The 17213-nt window shown below is 49.5% G+C and overlaps 1 protein-coding gene and 1 pseudogene across 1 annotated transcript in view; one reads left to right on the top strand and one right to left on the bottom strand.

Annotated features, from left to right (window-relative positions):
- LOC146195682 (monocarboxylate transporter 12-like) overlaps positions 1-16728 on the bottom strand; it is a 37057-nt gene extending 20329 nt beyond the window's left edge. Inside the window, exon 1 of the mRNA XM_084596831.1 lies at positions 16557-16728. Coding sequence (XP_084452957.1) covers positions 16557-16728 — 172 coding nt within the window. The remainder of the gene's footprint in view (positions 1-16556) is intronic.
- On the top strand, positions 1046-4687 carry LOC146195683 (uncharacterized; annotated as a pseudogene).
- Positions 16729-17213: the final 485 nt, after the last annotated feature.

Genomic DNA, 17213 nt, shown 5'->3' with positions numbered 1-17213 from the left:
GCTGGCGCGCCGGCACCATCCTGGAAATTCGGAACATCCAACAAGGCACGCATCACTTTCGCGGGTAAAGAGAAGCCCCGTTACGTGCACTATGACAACATGGTCATCTCTGTGCGAAACTATTACAAAACTATTCCTGCGTGCGGCCAGTGTGGGGCCGTCGGGCATCGCGCGGATGCATGTCCAAACTTGCAGTCGAACACCTGTGGACTCTGCGTATTCCAAGCTCCGCTAGTGGAGGGGGTGAGGGCTCCTCATAACTGTGTTCCGCGGTGTTCTGTGTGCGGTGGCTCTCATGCCACCAACTCTCGCGACTGTGCGGCAAAATTCCGCAAACCCAAGATAAAAAAGAAAAAATGGCGTCCAAGAAGAACCGCCGCCATGTTGGGCCTCCCGGCGATCAGCCTCGCCAGGAAATCTCCAACATCGAGAACCCACCTACAGGAGGTGCTGAAAAACGACCATCGAAGGTGTCGCCACCACACGGCGGACTGGCAAAAGAAGCGACGGAAACGCGCGGTGATACCAGGGCCTGGGTCAACGCAGTCAAAAACGGACACCAGGTGAGCGGTTCGGGTGAGGCTGCTTCTCTCTCCCCCTTTTCCACTCCCTTCCCAAGGGCACGTAGCGCCGAGCAAGATCAAATAGCAGCACTCAGGGCCCAAAACGAGATGCTGCTTAAGAAAATTACCGAATTGGAATCCAAAATTACCCAGTCTTCTCCGCCCTCGTCTCCCGCGGCTGAGGTAATGGAGAGTGAGCTCGTGGTGCTAAAGGCGGTAACAAGCTTGGAGGCAGCATTCGAGGCCCGCCCGATTCGGGGCCACGGAGGCACGATTCATTGCCATAGAAAATAAAATTTCAATGATGGTCAACGCCATCTCCAAATTGCAAGAGACAATACCCGCGATGATAGCCAAACAAATTGCGCATTCCTTACGCTCCTCACGCAGGCCCGGCGGTACCTTACCCGGCCGTCCTAACAAAACTTCTAGACGCACCCCTGAGGTAGACGATGACAACTGCTCGCTCTCGGGTATGGAGGATGCCCCCCTTCCCGCGAGTGTTGGCTCCGGAGCAGCGTCACTACAACCCCTGCTCAGCCTTAAATGACCATGGCGAGCAGCCCTAAGATCAGGCGCTCCCCAAGAACCAATTCGGCCACCCTCGTCCAAATTGTCCAATGGAACTGACGGGGCTTCCGTTCCCGCGCAAAGAAGGCGGATCTCCGACTTTACCTTTCAACTTTCTACTCTCTTCCCGTGGTGGTTGCCCTCCAGGAGCCAAGGAGTGGCGTCACCCTCACAAATTGCATCACCTTTCAGCAGGACCCCTCTTCCTGCGTCTGCGTGCATAAAAATTATACGGCTACTCTAGTTGACATAAAACTTCACACTGAATATTCCTACGTGATGGTGACACTTCTTCCGCTCAAGAAACAAGATGCATCACTCCACGTACTCAGCATCTACTGTTCCCTCAGACTCAAAAATGTAACGTTCGCAGCACTCTTCAGCCGCGCTCTAAAGGCTGCGGGCAGGGACTCCCTGGTGATTGTGGGTGATTTCAACGCCCACAGTACACTCTGGGGATACGTGCGTGAAGAGAAGCGGGGACACAAGCTAGCGGAACTCGCGTCCACGCTGGGCATGACTCCTCACACTGACACTGCATATCCAACGCGGATGGGTAATTCAGTGATCCGGGATACATGCCCGGATCTCACCTTTACCAAAAACATTGTACACGCAGAATGGATCAACACCGAGGAAACCCACGTTAGTGACCACTGCCTTATCAATACCACTGTAAGAACTAAACCATTGGCAAGACCCCACGCACAAGCTCGGCTACCCGACTGGAATAAGTTCCGCAAAGCTACATCAATTCGGCCTCTATCCACGAACAAGGATGCCACGCGTGGGCACAAGGATTGGTTACACATCTTCGTTCGGTGTAAACACAAATTCAGCTCTCGGAGGCCACTCCAGAGGTGAACAACCACCTTCTGCACCTTTGGGAAGCGCGGTACAGCCTCGTCCGCAGATTCCGCCGCCAAAAACATAACAGAACGCTCAAAATTCGGATCGCCAAGCTCACTCAGCGAGCGGCAGAGTACGCGGCACAACTCGCCGACTCGAACTGGGTAGACCGCTGCAACACGGCGGCCACACAAATGTCGAGCCGGAGCACTTGGCGCACTTTTCCGTGCCCTAATTGATCCGACTCAAACCCGCGCCGAGACACAAAAACATCTCCAACGAGCTATTCATAGCTTTGATGGAAATACATCAAAATTAGCATGCAAACTGCGCGACTAGTATCCTTGCTTAACTAAGCAGGACCCCGGAGGACCCGCGTACTCGTATGTAAGTTCAGAGAACGCGAATCTGGATCAACCTTTCCAGTTGCACGACCTGAAGCGGCCCTGGCTAAAATGAAACGAGGAACGGCACCGGACCGGGACAAGATAACTGTGAAACTGCTTGCCAATCTTCCCACCCCCGCCTACGAAACCCTCCTCGCTTTCATCAACTCGATCTGGCTTGGTGAGGCACCTCTACCAATTGAATGGAAGACCGCCCTGGTAACTTTCACTCCGAAAGCCGGCAAAACCATAAACACAGAAAACCTCTGCCCCATCTCCCTCACGTCTTGTGCGGGAAAGCTGATGGAAACCATGGTGCGGGACAGGCTGTCTGGGTTTCTGGAAAATAAACATACATTCGCAGACACCATGTTCGGTTTCCGCCCGCAAGGGTCCGCTCAGGATGTTCTGCTTCAAATCGACCGAGAAATTCTCAACCCTGTCGCATATCCCTTCAACGATAAGGCAGTACTCGCCCTTGACTTGAAGGGGGTTTTCGACAATGTCACACACGAAATCATACTGCAACATCTCTCCCAGACGAACTGTGGACATAACACATTTCAGTAAATCAAGCAATTTCTCTCAGATCGGCAATCTTTCATCCGAATACAAGACGAAGAACACGGCCCATATAAACTGGGAGCGAGAGGCACCCCACAGGGCGCGGTCCTCTCGCCATTACTTTTCAATCTGGCCATGATGAAACTCCCGGCTCAGTTGGCGACGGTCGAAGGCATCCAGCACGCGCTGTACGCCGACGACATAACCATCTGGGCCAAACACGGATCGGTTGGAGGCATTGAGGCCAACCTGCAGCAAGCGGCGCAGATCGTAGACGCTTAAGCCCGCCGCTGCGGCCTTCAAAGCTCACCGTCCAAATCCGAATTTGTGCACATTCGCCCGTCGCCTAAGTGCACCACAAAAATGGAACTATCCCTGGCCATACGTCCGATACCTGAACACGATGAGATTAGAGTACATGGTCTACTTATCCACAAACATCGACGGGCTGATACAACACTAGCAAAACTGCGCAAGGTGGGGGACCAGGTGGGCCGGTTGGTGCGCCGGGTTTCCAACAAACGCGGGGGATTACGGTGCAGAGACGTTTTGCGGCTGGCGCATGCATTCGTGACCAGCCGAGCACTCTACTCGACTCCTTACCTCCACCTGCGCAGGTTTGATAAGAACGCCCTCGAAGTGATTCTCAGAAAGATGTACAAGTGTGCCCTCGATCTCCCGACCAACACATCCAACCAGCGTCTTATGGGCCTGGGGATGATAAACACATTCGCGGAGCTCCGAGAGGTGCACTTGACTAATCAATACACAAGACTATCAAAAACGCCGTCGGGACGCCGCCTATTAGCCCGACTACGCATCCACCCCCCAACATTTACGGAAGAGCGCGCACGCATTCCTGAAATCTGGAGATACGCCCTGCACGTACGCCCTCTTCCGGCCAACATGATACGTGACGACCACAGTGGCAGGCGCCTTGCGCGGGCGGAGGCACTGGCCCGTCACTATGGGAACAAACACGGCATTTTCTATGGGGACGCCTCCGGCCCTCACCATGGGGGGTGGTACACAGCCGCAGTCGTCCATCAAAAAATCACGGTGAATGGCCTAACGTTCCGAGCTCAAGACATAACACATGCGGAAGAAGTTGCCATCGCGTTAGCCGCCGCAAACAAGGACTCACGAGTCATCAACACCGACTCGAGAGGGGCCTGCAGAAATATTAAACAGGGGTGCATTCCTCTCTTTGCGCACCGCATCCTTCAAAACAGTGACTACCTCGGGGCCCTCGCGTCTCGAACGATTGTATGGGCTCCAGCTCACATGGGCCACGAAGGCAATGAAACGGCCGACGCCGCCGCCCGCGCGCTCGCTCTCCGGGCAACGCCTTCAGACCCTTGTGATACGGATCTTGAACCCAATCCGGCTCTCACTTTTTGAGAAATTACTGAATTATTTCAATTCGGCCATGCAATTTATCCTAAGCCTTGTAAGGTCCTTACAAAGGTGGAGGAACGCACACTCCTCCGCCTTTACACCAAAACGCTGCTGTGCCCGGCAGTTTTAAAACACTTTGATCCTGCCCGTACAGGAAAGTGCCCGCACTGTGTGGAGAAGTCTTCGGACATCTTCCACATGGTGCGGGCCTGTCAGTCAACCCCGAATCTCACCCCCAAGCCCAACCCCACCCGAGAGGACTGGGAGGCAGCCCTGCTCGGATGCTCCGATCTGGCAAACCAGAAGGCCCTGGTCCACCGAGCCCGAGCCGCAGCGGTCGCCAATGGGCTTCTGTAATGAGGAGCCCACCTAGTGTTCGCGTGAGGTTGCTCCGGCTACCTCAAGCTTCCTCCGAATAACGTTTTTACACACACACACACACACACACACACGCCTCTTCGTTTCGCCTCCATCGAAACGCAGCCACCGAGGTCGGGTTCGAACCCGGGTACTCCGGCACAGTAGTCGGGCGTATTACCACTGCACCACCCCGGCGGGGCATCGTGCAGACAGAAGAGAAAATAAAGAAAAAGAAGAGGGAGAGAAAGGCGCGCCGCAACAACAGCCATCGTCCACCACCGAAGCAGTGGCGGGTGCATTGACAGCTTACAACACACAAAATTCGGTGGCAGGCTAGCCCCTGCCGCAAGCGGCAATGACCTAGCTGTCCTAGCACCATCAGGACCAGGATCAGCCACCCTTCCCCTTGAGCAGTTTCGCATGGCTCCTGGAGAGCTGTGCTGCACAAGCGCGAAGAGCAGTGACATCACACTGCACGCAGCTGGCCCGGCGTAATTTCGTCTCCTCACTGGTTGACTCTGAGCGGGTTAAACGGCGATAATTACCGAAAGGCGTCTCTGAACGCAACCTAAAGGTAACAGGCACCTACTGAAGGCCGAAAATGATTACAATGAAGGTAATTGATTAGTATTACCATTGTCATGCCATCACCTCGTGGCTCTGTTCACGGCTGGTTTTGTGGCTATTAATAAATAAAAACACTACATATTGCAACCTAAAGGGGAACACTCCCCAGGAATGACCTTGGTAGCGTAAATTATCGTTGCGGATAAAAAAATTGAAAAGAAAAACATTTCTCTTACAGGATTCGAACCGATGTTCTATAGGCTTAGTGCATAGATAAGTAGTGTCAAGAAATTGCGCCAGTGAGGCAACGAGTACGGCAAGCTTTAAGCCCGCTATTATTCATTTTTACAATATTTCCGCTATCTGTCGCCAGGTGACGCTGCTCCGAGGACTCTACCGTTGAGGGAACGGAATCACGCCGGTCTGCGCATTCCAGAGGAGTGACGTCTAGGTCAGTTTCACATGATGCGATGTTCGCACTACGACACTGCGATTCTCGTCGTCTAGCCACAGAGTGAGCGTCGCTCCAGCCGTGGAGGCGTTTCCAGCCGAGCGTCAGCGCGGTCGTTCTGAGCCTGACCAATGAGGAGCCGAGAGGTGTCACGACGTCATGTGACGTCTGGTGATGTAAACGAGCTGGCACTCCGAGTATCGAAGGAAAGCGCGCGCGCGAGCTCCCAACCATGGCAGGGCTGCGCTATTCGGTCTTTTCAGCGACGGTGGCGGCGCCGCGCGGCATGTTTTGAAGCAGCGAGCCTGTGGTCGGCGCGAGTGTCCGCATTGGAGCGTGGAAGTGCGGGCAGAAAATGAATATTTTTGCGATTCCTAGATGTGCAAATCAATACACTGCTTGACAAAGCAAATATGTTGTTCTTGCCACGGAGCAAATGTGAAAACAGCAGCGTTTCGGTTCGCTGGGCCTCTTCGTGAGACATGACGATCCATGTGGATTCTGAGCGACGTATTTTGTTGAAGCAAAAAGCCGCGTCGTCAGTGCATTCATGTTCGCGAATCGCATTAAATTGGGGCTTAATATCATCCCATCGCCGCTACACGAAAGCGCTACAGTGTTTAAACACCGAGCTGATGTGTTAAGGCGGACGTGCAAAAGAGGGATCCCTTTCATTAATAGCCGCCAATATTTCTCCGCGTGCAGCTCTTTGTTACGGCTGTCGTTAAGATAGTTTATTCTGATTCATCTCCACTTGGTTAATTGAAAAAAAAAACGAAGGATAATATATAAGCATGGCTTCCTGGCCATACTGCGTCGTTATAACATGAAATGTGCGCATTTTTCAGATGTATTTACATTTTTCGATGGTGTGAGCAACAGGAGCGATATATCGGAAACACGCTAACTTTTCAAATGTATTTTAAATTTTCGAACGAGGTGAGCAATGGGTATGAACAAAGGCAATCATTTCCTCACGGATGTCTTCTCCCTATACTTAATCGCGCGGTTTTATCCCGGTAGTGCAAAGTACACACTTCGAGTGTTAATTTCGGCTGTTTTATTAAGCTCAAATGGTCGTTTCGCTACTGTTTCGGACAGTACAATACATTTACCTCAGAGTCCTCATGATATATGCTGAAGACAAACAAGCTGCTATATACTCGGTATATGATTACGTGAACAATATATACACTCAATGGCCGCGTTGAAATATGCCATAAAATAAAATGTGAATATCAGAAAAACTGCAGCTTAAAGAGTTTGCCGCCCTTTAATGCGGCATGTTTAGTACCTGCGGCAATACTGACGGAGTTTCCACTTGAGAGCTAGCGAATCCATGCGCACAGGTATCAACGAATGTTTGTTTTGAAACTAGGGTAGCCAAACTCATAGCTTTATATTTATGACTGATGACTTCCTGCTGCTTATCTTAACACCAAATCTCACACGAACGATGCCACAGCATCAATAACCAGGCCCGTTTGTCAAAACGTACACTATATGGGAGCGGCGCTATCACCGATTCAGCCGCCATGTTGTTCTGCCGCCGACCGAATATTGACGCTATACGGAACTAGAATATTTTCTATGCTATGTTTTTCAATGCTGTGGCAATAGCACCTTCTCTTCCTATTCCTCAAACGGTCATTAGCAGAAACAAAGGTTCGTGTTTCTCGATTGCAGCGTCACCTACTTATTCTAGTTCAATATCGACGCCAAGCCAGCCGCCCCTATTTTCACGTCCTAACGGTTTCATTCAGCACAGCAACACTCTGTTTATATGCTAAAAGACTGAAATATTTGAATGCTGAAAGACTGAAAGATATTTCTACCAAGCGGTCGAAATTTCCGGAGTCCTCCACTGCGGCATCTCTCATAGCCTGAGTCGCTTTGGGACGTTAAAGCCACCAAAAACCAGTAATGAACACGCCATCACCGACTCGGCATTCTGCCTACCAAAAGACATCTGCAAAGCTCTATAAAACTGCACAGACTGCGGCATCTAAGTCAATGATGAATGCCGCTGCTGAAGTGCGTTGTGTTGCGCAAAGTACAGAGCGTGGTATGTCAGGTGATGGCACATGGCAAAGGCGTGGGCATCCTTCATTTTTTGTCAGTTTTGATACTGCAGTTTTCTTAGTAATGATCAGTCATGGGCAGTATCGAAGATACATGTATCTTCGATACTATTTTTGAATACATTCTGTGTATCGGTATTAAGTATCGTGTGCTGAAAATAAAGTATCGGAGCATCGGCATCGGACATACATTTTTAGAGTATCGTGTGTTTTAACGATACTCCATCCCCAAAAAACTGCACATATTGAAGCCTCTCTGAGTCAGAATTTGAGTACATGGCAGTCGCTCAGGCGGCAGTGTAAAGCGAGGGGCAGCTGGGCTTAAAATGCCGCCTGAGTTCCCTTCTGCTCGGAGTTTTCTCCAAATGTTCCGTCTCCTCAGCCTCACCGACCTATCTAGGTTCAATTTCTTTAGAGCTGAAACATTTTTGGTAAAAAAAAATGAGTTATGTGCGGCATTTTATAGTTTCTTGTCCGCTGAACAAGGCTATCATAATTGAAAAATGCAGAAAAGAGTGCGAACGGCAGTTTTTACAAGAAAAAGAGTACGAGCGGCGCCCTTCTTCAAGCAAACGCCGTTTTTGTCCGTAATTGGTTGGGCCCATCATGACGTCAAGTTCGATATATGCCAGGCCGGCGCCGGCGGTGTTGCTGCGTGCGCGTCGCTTCAGGAGACTTGAGAGCTCGATGTAAAATGGTATTGGTTATCCGAGCAATGTAAAACATCTCGGACATTTACCGTACGCCTTCGATCAACCAGCACTCAAAAAAACAATAAACGGCGCTACGAAAGACGCTGTTGAGTACGTCAACAGCAAAAGAAAAGTCAGCACGTTTGTGCGAATCAAATCGCGGAAGAGCTGGTCCGCTTTAACAACTAGTCATTACATGCTAAAGCTCGTTTAAGCAGCAAAAAAAAAAGGAATAGGCATTGTATCTTATGCAATCATAGTCGACAGAGCGTTTATACAACCTTCGAGTATCGCCCAATGGTGCAACAACAAACGCACGTGTACTGCAGCTGCTGCCCGTCCTACCTTTGCAGCTACTTTGCGCGATGCGCTCTTTAACGCAACGCCGAAAATTGTCTGGCTACAGCCGCATCATGAATTCAGACATGTTGGCAGCACATGCAGAGCCGGATGAAGCAAGCTTACCGGTACAGTGCCGGCAGCGAGCGCGGCAGACGGGCGCTCTGGACGGACGAGCGCACTCCCTGGTCGTCGCTAGGCCTATATTTTGTTTCACATTGGCGCCACTTAGACGATGCTTGTAAATTGAGCAGCGCTGTTGTAAACAGGCTACCGGTATAACTGCCTACTGTAAATCAATATGTCTCAAAATGAAATGCAGATATCATTCATCACAGCGCCGCCTTAGAAGATGAGCTAATGTATAGACCGTTTTACCGAAACGAACAGGAGAGGTGGAAAATACTCTCTAACCAGATTCCTTGCGCCGGCCCATTGTTGCCAGCACCGATTGAGCTGTGCATTCGCACACTTCATGCGTAGCAGAGTGGTCTTGCACCTCGTTATATTGTCGTTTGAGGTACTTAAATACCTTTTTAGCGCCTCTTTTACATCGGGACAGAAATGCGTGATCGTAGACTGCACAAACAATCAAAGAAATTGCGAAATTATTTGCCGAGAGCGTACGCGGGAAGCATGCAACGACAGTCCGAGTGCGGCTGTATAATATGCTTCCGCTTCACCGGTTTTCCAGTCTATCCTGATTTAATTCGCCTATGAACCTTTTCTGTATGTCAGATAGACGTAGTATCAATGACGGACTCACGAATATGATGCCCATTTTACTTCCTCCGCCGTAGTAAACACGCATTCCGGACAATCCGTGCCTCCCGCAAGCCCTCCGCGCCAACGATAAGCAGTGGATCTCCCGCCAGCGCCAGAGGAGAGGGCTAAAATCTGTTCTTCTCTTAAACAATAAGCCGACAGCAAAAAAGAAAAAAAAAACCTTTCTTGCAGATCTCTGACCCATACTGTGTTGTTGATAATTGCAATACAAACAAGTTTCGCAACACATTGCCGCTGGTGCGGCGCGCGGCTCATCGTCTGCACGCTGGCTCCGCTGCTAAGGCGTCTTTCTTTTACTGAAACAATGGGATCGGCAGTAGGGCAGCTCCATGAGAGACCATTTACTCTAGCGCTGAGCAATTACAAAGCACTGTTGGATGTGCCTTCGATGCGAAACAATTTATGCCTATCGACGACTAGGGAGTAGCGCTCGCCAAGGGTACCATCGTCCTTACCGTCGTCCTCCGCGCCAGCGGGCCGCGCCGCTTTCGTAAGCGCTGCTGTATAGGCTGCTAATTTGTCGTCTTCGTTCATGGCAAAGCTGAGAGCGCACGTTTTTCGACGTTTTGCTCAACAATACGTCCTGCAAACTATTCTGCTACGACGTACCGGACGGGGATACGATGTTGTTGCGCCGCAGGATGAACACCAAGGCTGCATAAAAACATCGACGGATGGTACCTTAGACATTACTTCTCATATGTGCTGTTCTTGAACCGTGGTTTAAGTTGAAAGTACACATTGTTGAAGCATGATAGCTCGGTCGTATATCGAAATGTGTCGCACTTCACGCTAAATCAATGCGGCGATGACTGGAAAGCATCTTTCGTAGTATCTGTATTCCGCGTTCGGTAACTGCCCGTACGGTTCATTCGTTGTGTATTTATGTGCACAGTTACCATTGCGATTATAAAACGTAATTAAAAATGCGTGTATCGTGAAAATTAGAACAGATATATCCTGAAAGTTAACTCTGATTCGGCCTGGGGAAGCGGAGCGCAGTCCTTCGCAGTCGCCCCGGCCGCTAGTGCTGCTGCCAACAGCTGCCGCCATGCCACACGGATGATATACGGTTTGCTTGCGCGCTCAAACAAAACACAAAATAGCACCAAGATGTCGGATAGCTTTCACGAGCACCGCGAAACAGCACTTTCACACTGCCGCATAGCAATATCAACACGCACAGCACAGCCCAAGATGGCGTCAAGAGGAGCCGGAGCGGACTTTCCCAGTTTGGCTCATAGGGGGGCCACCACCAAACTAAGATGGCTGCATCCAGGCATCGAAACTAAAATCGTATAATTTTTAGTAGCAACAGTAATAACATAAGCTGGACGTTTTTATAAGAAGTCATGGCCAAGTTCAGGGTAAAAAGGCGATTGAAACGGAAGTTTATTGGCAATCGCCAAACGATGAATGCTCCGACCGAAGACCATGCAGTCGTAAATGTATCGGCGAGTGCTGCAAAGCTCGGGAACTTGGAGAACAATTGTGAAGTGCTGCTACAAGAACCTCTACTGCAGGATTATAGATATGGAGATCATATCATCTGTTTTTGAAAAACTGCCCTGCCCGGAATGCAAGAAGATGTCGCCCAGATAACAATAATGCTCGCCGCTTTGAATATCATGTGAATATGCTGTTCTATGTGACGCGTGCGCATATGCACATTCATTTCAACTGTCAGAAGTCCTATTGAGAATACCCTGCGTTTTGTCTACGGAATGCATCAGCTGGGCAAGGGACATTCTAGAGCTGTAACGCTGACGAAAGTAATGAGCATGTACCCACCGGGGTGGCGCAGTGGTTCCAGCGCTCGACAATTGTTCCCAAAGATGCGGGATCGAATCCCGGCCTCAATGGCCGCTTTTCGATGGAGGCGAAAGGCAAGGCGCCCGTGTGCTGTGCGATGTCGGTGCACGTTAAAGAACACCAAGTGATCGAAATTTCCGGAGCCCTCCACTACGGCATCTCTCATAGCCTGAGTCGCTTTTAGGCGTTAAAGCCACCAAAAACCAGTAATGAACATTCCACCGCCGCCTTGGCATTCTGCCTACCAAAAGATATCTGCAAAGCTCTATAAAACGGAGAACCTCTAAGTCAGTGATGAATACCGCTGCTGAAGTGCGTTGTGTTGCGCAAAGTACAGAGTGTGGTGTGTCAGGTGATGGCATATGGCAAAGGCGTGGGCATCCTTCATTGAACGGCTGTGTGTCCTTGATATCCATTGATACTGGGAAAGTTATTGAAGTAAAAGGCATGTTAAGTAAATGTAGAGCATGCCATTCGAAAAGCAAGTTGAACCCCTCAAGCACCGAATTTCTGGAGTGGAAGGCAAATCATACCCATTGCCAAGCGAACTACACCGGTAGCGTTGGTGGTATGGAAGCTGCCGGGCTCTATCGTATGTTTGAGCGTGCAGGAAGAAGTCGTGGTTTAAAATTTGTAGACTTCTATGTAGATGGCGACTCCAAGAGCCACGCAGCTATAAAGCACATAGATGGCGCAAATAGCATGCGCAAACTGGAGTGCATTGGGCACGTACAGAAGCGTGGAGGATGCTGACTACGAAAGTTGAAAAACAGTGTTCGTAGGCTTGGAGGCAAAGGCAAATTAACAGATGTCCTCATCGACCGGCTGCATAACTATTATGATATTGTTATCAGAGAAAATGTGGGAGACCTGCAAGACCTTAAGCAAGCTGCATTAGCATGCCTGTTTCACAGCAGTTCAACAGGTGAAACACCAAGGCATGGTCTGTGCCCTCTTCGCACTGAGAGTTGATGCGGGTTTAACCGACGGAATGCACTTGGTGGTGGAAGCTACACGCACAAGGGTGGCCTTTTCAATGATGTATTCAACAAATTAAGTGAAGCCGGTGTATACTGACCTTTGTACGGATGAGCTTTTAAAAAAGTGTCTACATGGAAAAACCCAAAATGTCAACGAGAGTTTCAACGGTATGATTTGGCGAAGGGTTCCCAAAGACATCCAAGTGAGCCTGTCCATCTTATGTTTTGATTTATATGATGATGTGTGCCACTTCAATGATCACAACAGAAGTACAGCAGATACTTTGAGGGAAGCCGGCATCAACCCTGGTCACCACACTCTCGTGGAATGTTGCGCCAGTGACCAGTACCATGTGAAGAAGGTCCAGCGTCAATCAATGGGTGAGGTAAAACATACCCGCAAGAAAAGACGGGCAGCACTAAAAGTCAAAATAGAGCTCGTGGCTGATCAGGAAGGCCCCTAGCTATGAACATAGTGGATTTTAACTTTCTAGGGCATGACGATCTTGTTACTACGAGGACTGAAAAACTTTAGTCTTGTTTTTCTCAAAACATGATTTCTTGCGCTTTCTTGTTGCGCGAACAGTTACAACTTCGAAATGAATATATATCTTTCTATGCTCGTTTCTTTGTTACTAGCCTGTGCAATGAATTAGGAAGAATGAAATCGAATTGTAAGTTTTCACGTAATCATGTTTTATGTCAAGGAATGCTGGCAAAAATGACACATTTTTTTGTTTCCTTTAGTATTTTTGCTATAACTTGATTTCAAATTAACAGATAGCAAAGATCCTAGTTGGTTGCACAGTCTGGTTAGTTGGCTAACTCAGCGCCGAAAAGTTTACAATTCCTGCTCTCCATTCGTTAGCTATGAATGTTCATGCAACAGCCAAGTTTGGGCAATTTTTTGTCAGTAAATGCCAGCATGGGTATTTTTCGCTCTTTTTTGCTTTTGAATATCATAAAAAACGGTGCTTTATAAAGTCAATGTGAAATAAAAATTTAATGGTCACAATGTTTTTTTTTTTTTTAATGAAAAAGGTAGTGACATACCTTAAGCGACATCCGTGAATATTTTCCATTATATATCATATGCTCAGGAATGTCATTGTTTAAAGTGCCATAATGCATCACAAAAGAATTGGCTGCGGTTTAGCTTCGGTTAAAGCTAGTGTGAAGCAATAGATCCGGTCAAAGTGCGAGGCAAAGATTGCGAGATTGACGTCAGCGATCAAGTGTCTCGCCACGCAGCTGCACACGCATTCAGCTAGTTGCCACGTTAGTTGACCTTCACCTTGACCTTTGTAGGGAACACAGCTACCCCAAGTGGGACTGGCTTAAGCTCAAACTTCACCTCGAAGCTGTTTAAAGGTCCTCGGAAGAACATGGTGACCTTGACTTTACCTCGCGCAGTGAAGCTATCGCTTCATAAAGTATGAAGTCTACTACACACGCACGAAACAGCGGAGCACCCTGCCAAGCTGGGGCAATGGTGAAGGCGCTCGACTGCTGTGCCCAAAGATGCGGGACCGAATCCCGGCCACGGTGGCCGCTTTTTGATGGAGGAAAAAAGCAAGGCGTTTGTGTGCTGTGCGATGTCAGTGCACGGTAAAGAACCCCAGGTGGTCGAAATTTCCAGAGCCCTCCACTGCGGCGTCTCTCATAGAGTTGCTGTGGGACGTTAAACCTCATAAACTAAACTAAACAGCGAAGCTCACAGACATGCAAGCGAGCGGCAACGCCTGCCTTTTCACTAACGATGACATAAACTAAACTAAACAGCGGAGCTCACTGACATGCAGGCGAGCGGCAACACCTGTCTTTTCACTAACGACGACATGACGAGTACTTCACTTTCTGGTATAATACAAACAAATGATCTACGATACGAAAGGCTAACACCTAGTTAACCAGTCGGCCTGAGCCTGCGGCTGGGCTGCGGCAGTATGATTTTCGGTGACGCTTCCTACGCTCTCGCTCCAGCATAGCCCTTCTAGCACGGACTTTTTCACAGACGGCAGTTTATAATTCAGAAGCTCCGGCGCCTATGTATGCCGTATCGCTGTCGCAGCACTCGCACCTGCTTGTTGCGCCTGGATGTTGCTATGCGTTGGGACGGAAAGAGCTTGGGTTTTGTCAACGCCAATGACAAGCCTCACGAGCGAGCACGACGCCCAGGCGTCCTCCGCACCAGAGCATTGAACGGACCTCAACTTTAATCCCGGGCCCGACCCGGCCTGAACGCGGCCCACGCCCGTCTTCAAGCCCGGTCCCAGTAGGGTCCACTAACTTATAGTTGATTCGAACCAGGCCCGGACAGCAAAGCTCACAGTGCAGCTCTGTACGAGCCCGACCCGGGCCCTTTCTCACAGCAACCCACGAAGTAAATTTCTCACTGCTGGCGAATGAACTCCTACTCCATAAATAAATATGGCCGACAAAGAAGCGCAAATAGCAAAAAAAAACATTTTTGAACCAAGAAAATGTGATAACGAGGTACGCGTTCGCCCGGTCGGCTTTCTGAAAAGAGATCTCGATCGTAGGTGCACAAATGGGAACGCGGGAGTTCCAAGGGCTTACGAAAAGGGCCTTAAGAACTCATAACAACTGCTTTGCATTCTCTCGCCACGTCTAAATATAATTGCTTCCTCGCAGCCAATCGAATGAAATTATTCTTAATAAGCAAAGTTCACAGCCGCACCGCTCCCGTTTCAATAGAAGCGAAAAGGACTTGCACACATTCCAAAGCGACACAGCTTGTGAAGGGCGCCGTGTGGTTTCGCTTCATTTCTACAACCTGGACACAGCACGATACACGGAAGTCATGTTCTCCGCCTCTATCGAAATGCAGCCGCCGCTCTCAGGGTCGGTAGTTGAGCGTCTACCGACCGTGTAATAAGTAAATATTTTGTTCTACGGGGTTTAAAGTCCCAAAGCGAATCAGTCTATAAGGGACGCCATAGTGAAGGGCGTCGCAAATGCGCACAACACATGGGCGCTTTGCCTTTCACCTCCATCGATAAGGGTAAGGTGAAATCCCGCATCCTTGAATGCAGCAGTCGAGCGCCCTAACCACTGCGCCATCGCTGCGGAACGTATAAAAAAAAATAGCTAGGCCAATAAAACAACTTTTTCACAATGCGCAACGTGGCTTAATTTATTGTGCCGTTGCTGCAACGCCCGAAATGTACTTCACTTTAAAATAGTGAATCAAAAGCTGGGGATCGGTGCTCTTATATGTACGGGCCCAAGCCTGACCCAGGCCTGCAAATGCAAGCCCGCGCCAGACCGCAGCCCAAGCCCATGCTGTGCTCTGCTCTGCTCCGCACCACCAGTAACACTGCTGTATAACCGATGCAGCGAAATACACGTGCGCTGGTTATTGGTGCGTTGTTTTCTTTCTCCGGCCGCCTGAAGACGCCATCATAGCGTAGCGCACTTACGCCAGACAATTGCGCTTCCAGTTCACAGTCACGCGCCCGTCACACCTGTCATGGCCACGCACAGTCACACAAAGCTAGGAAGGAGTTCAATAGAAAGGCTCAAGGGCAATAAACAGCTCACGGCCGCCACTCTGGGTCAGCGATACTGAGCCCGACGCAGCACTTGTAACATGCGCGAGAGCGATAGAAAAAGTAGCTGCGCTCATACATTTTAGTCTGCTCTTCTCGGCCTACTTCTCTCTCGGTGACTGCGACCCTCCATACAATCTCCACCTATACATAACTTGTATTAATGCCCATCGCTGGCCTTGGACGAACTTCAGCCACGTGTCAGCTCGGGGTGGGCTTCGCATAACATCTCACGTCGTAAAACACGCCGTATTATGTAGAACTGTACACCAAGGTATGTGCTACCGATTTTGTTACCGGACTGGCGGGATGCAAGAATTACCGCCTTTCAAAAGGGCATGTCGTGATGTTTGAGAATTTACCTACACAGCAGTTGTACATGTCTTGGGGTTTTTTTTTATCACAACAAATATATAACGGACATTGCGTCGTGACAAAATCCAGGGGGAGAGACGAAAAGAAAACGGAAATATTCCAAGGTGAGCCGATGGGCGTCTTCACAGAGTAATGGCCTACGAGAGCGATCGTTGTTCCCAGTGTTTGTGCGATAATGAACATTACATCAGATGGATTCCAAGTGCCTTACCCATGAAATTGCCCGCTACCGTGCACACGGTCTTGGGCCAGGCGGCCGCTTCCCTGCTCACTTCAAACTTGTCCATGAAGAGCACGTAAAAGAGCCCTCCATTGGTGTCGGCCATTGAGAACAGCAAGTTAGCGCATGCCGCGAGTAGAGGCACCGACCAGCAGCGGTCCATGCCGAGCGCGTCAGTTAACGACAAAGTCGCGATTGCAGGCATTGTGCGTTGCCGCGGAGCAATGCGCTCACAGCTGGTCGTGGGGAGGAGGTAGGGGGAGGAGGGTGACGATGTTGAGCAGGTTTTCACATAGCGTGCGGCTATGTGCTGACAAACTGCGGAGACTGCAATTGGCAATACGGGAAGCTCGCACCTGGTCGCAGAGGTCTGCTCTATTAAGGCGATAGCCTTTAATGACTCATCGTTGTCGGCAGAAGCTTGTCAGCAGAGGTGTCAAGCTTTCGACTGCGAGAGTTAAAAATAAATTAAAAATTAAAGAGCAATGCAAAATCTGCATTGCAGTAATGCGAAAGCACGGCTGCTGTTGGTTGCTTCTGGTTGCTTCTAGTTGCTTAATTCACTTCTTGTTTGCCCATTTAGTCTTTTGTACTTTCAAATTGGGCACCAATCCCTTCCTACGTCCTTTTTACGGCTCTACTTCCGGT

The sequence above is a fragment of the Amblyomma maculatum genome, chromosome 3 (genome assembly GCF_055883805.1).
Source record: "Amblyomma maculatum isolate TAMU_Amacu chromosome 3, ASM5588380v1, whole genome shotgun sequence".
Taxonomy (NCBI): Eukaryota; Metazoa; Arthropoda; class Arachnida; order Ixodida; family Ixodidae; genus Amblyomma; species Amblyomma maculatum.
The sequence above is the reverse complement of the archived record's forward strand: the minus strand, read 5'-3'. Positions and strand labels throughout refer to the sequence as shown.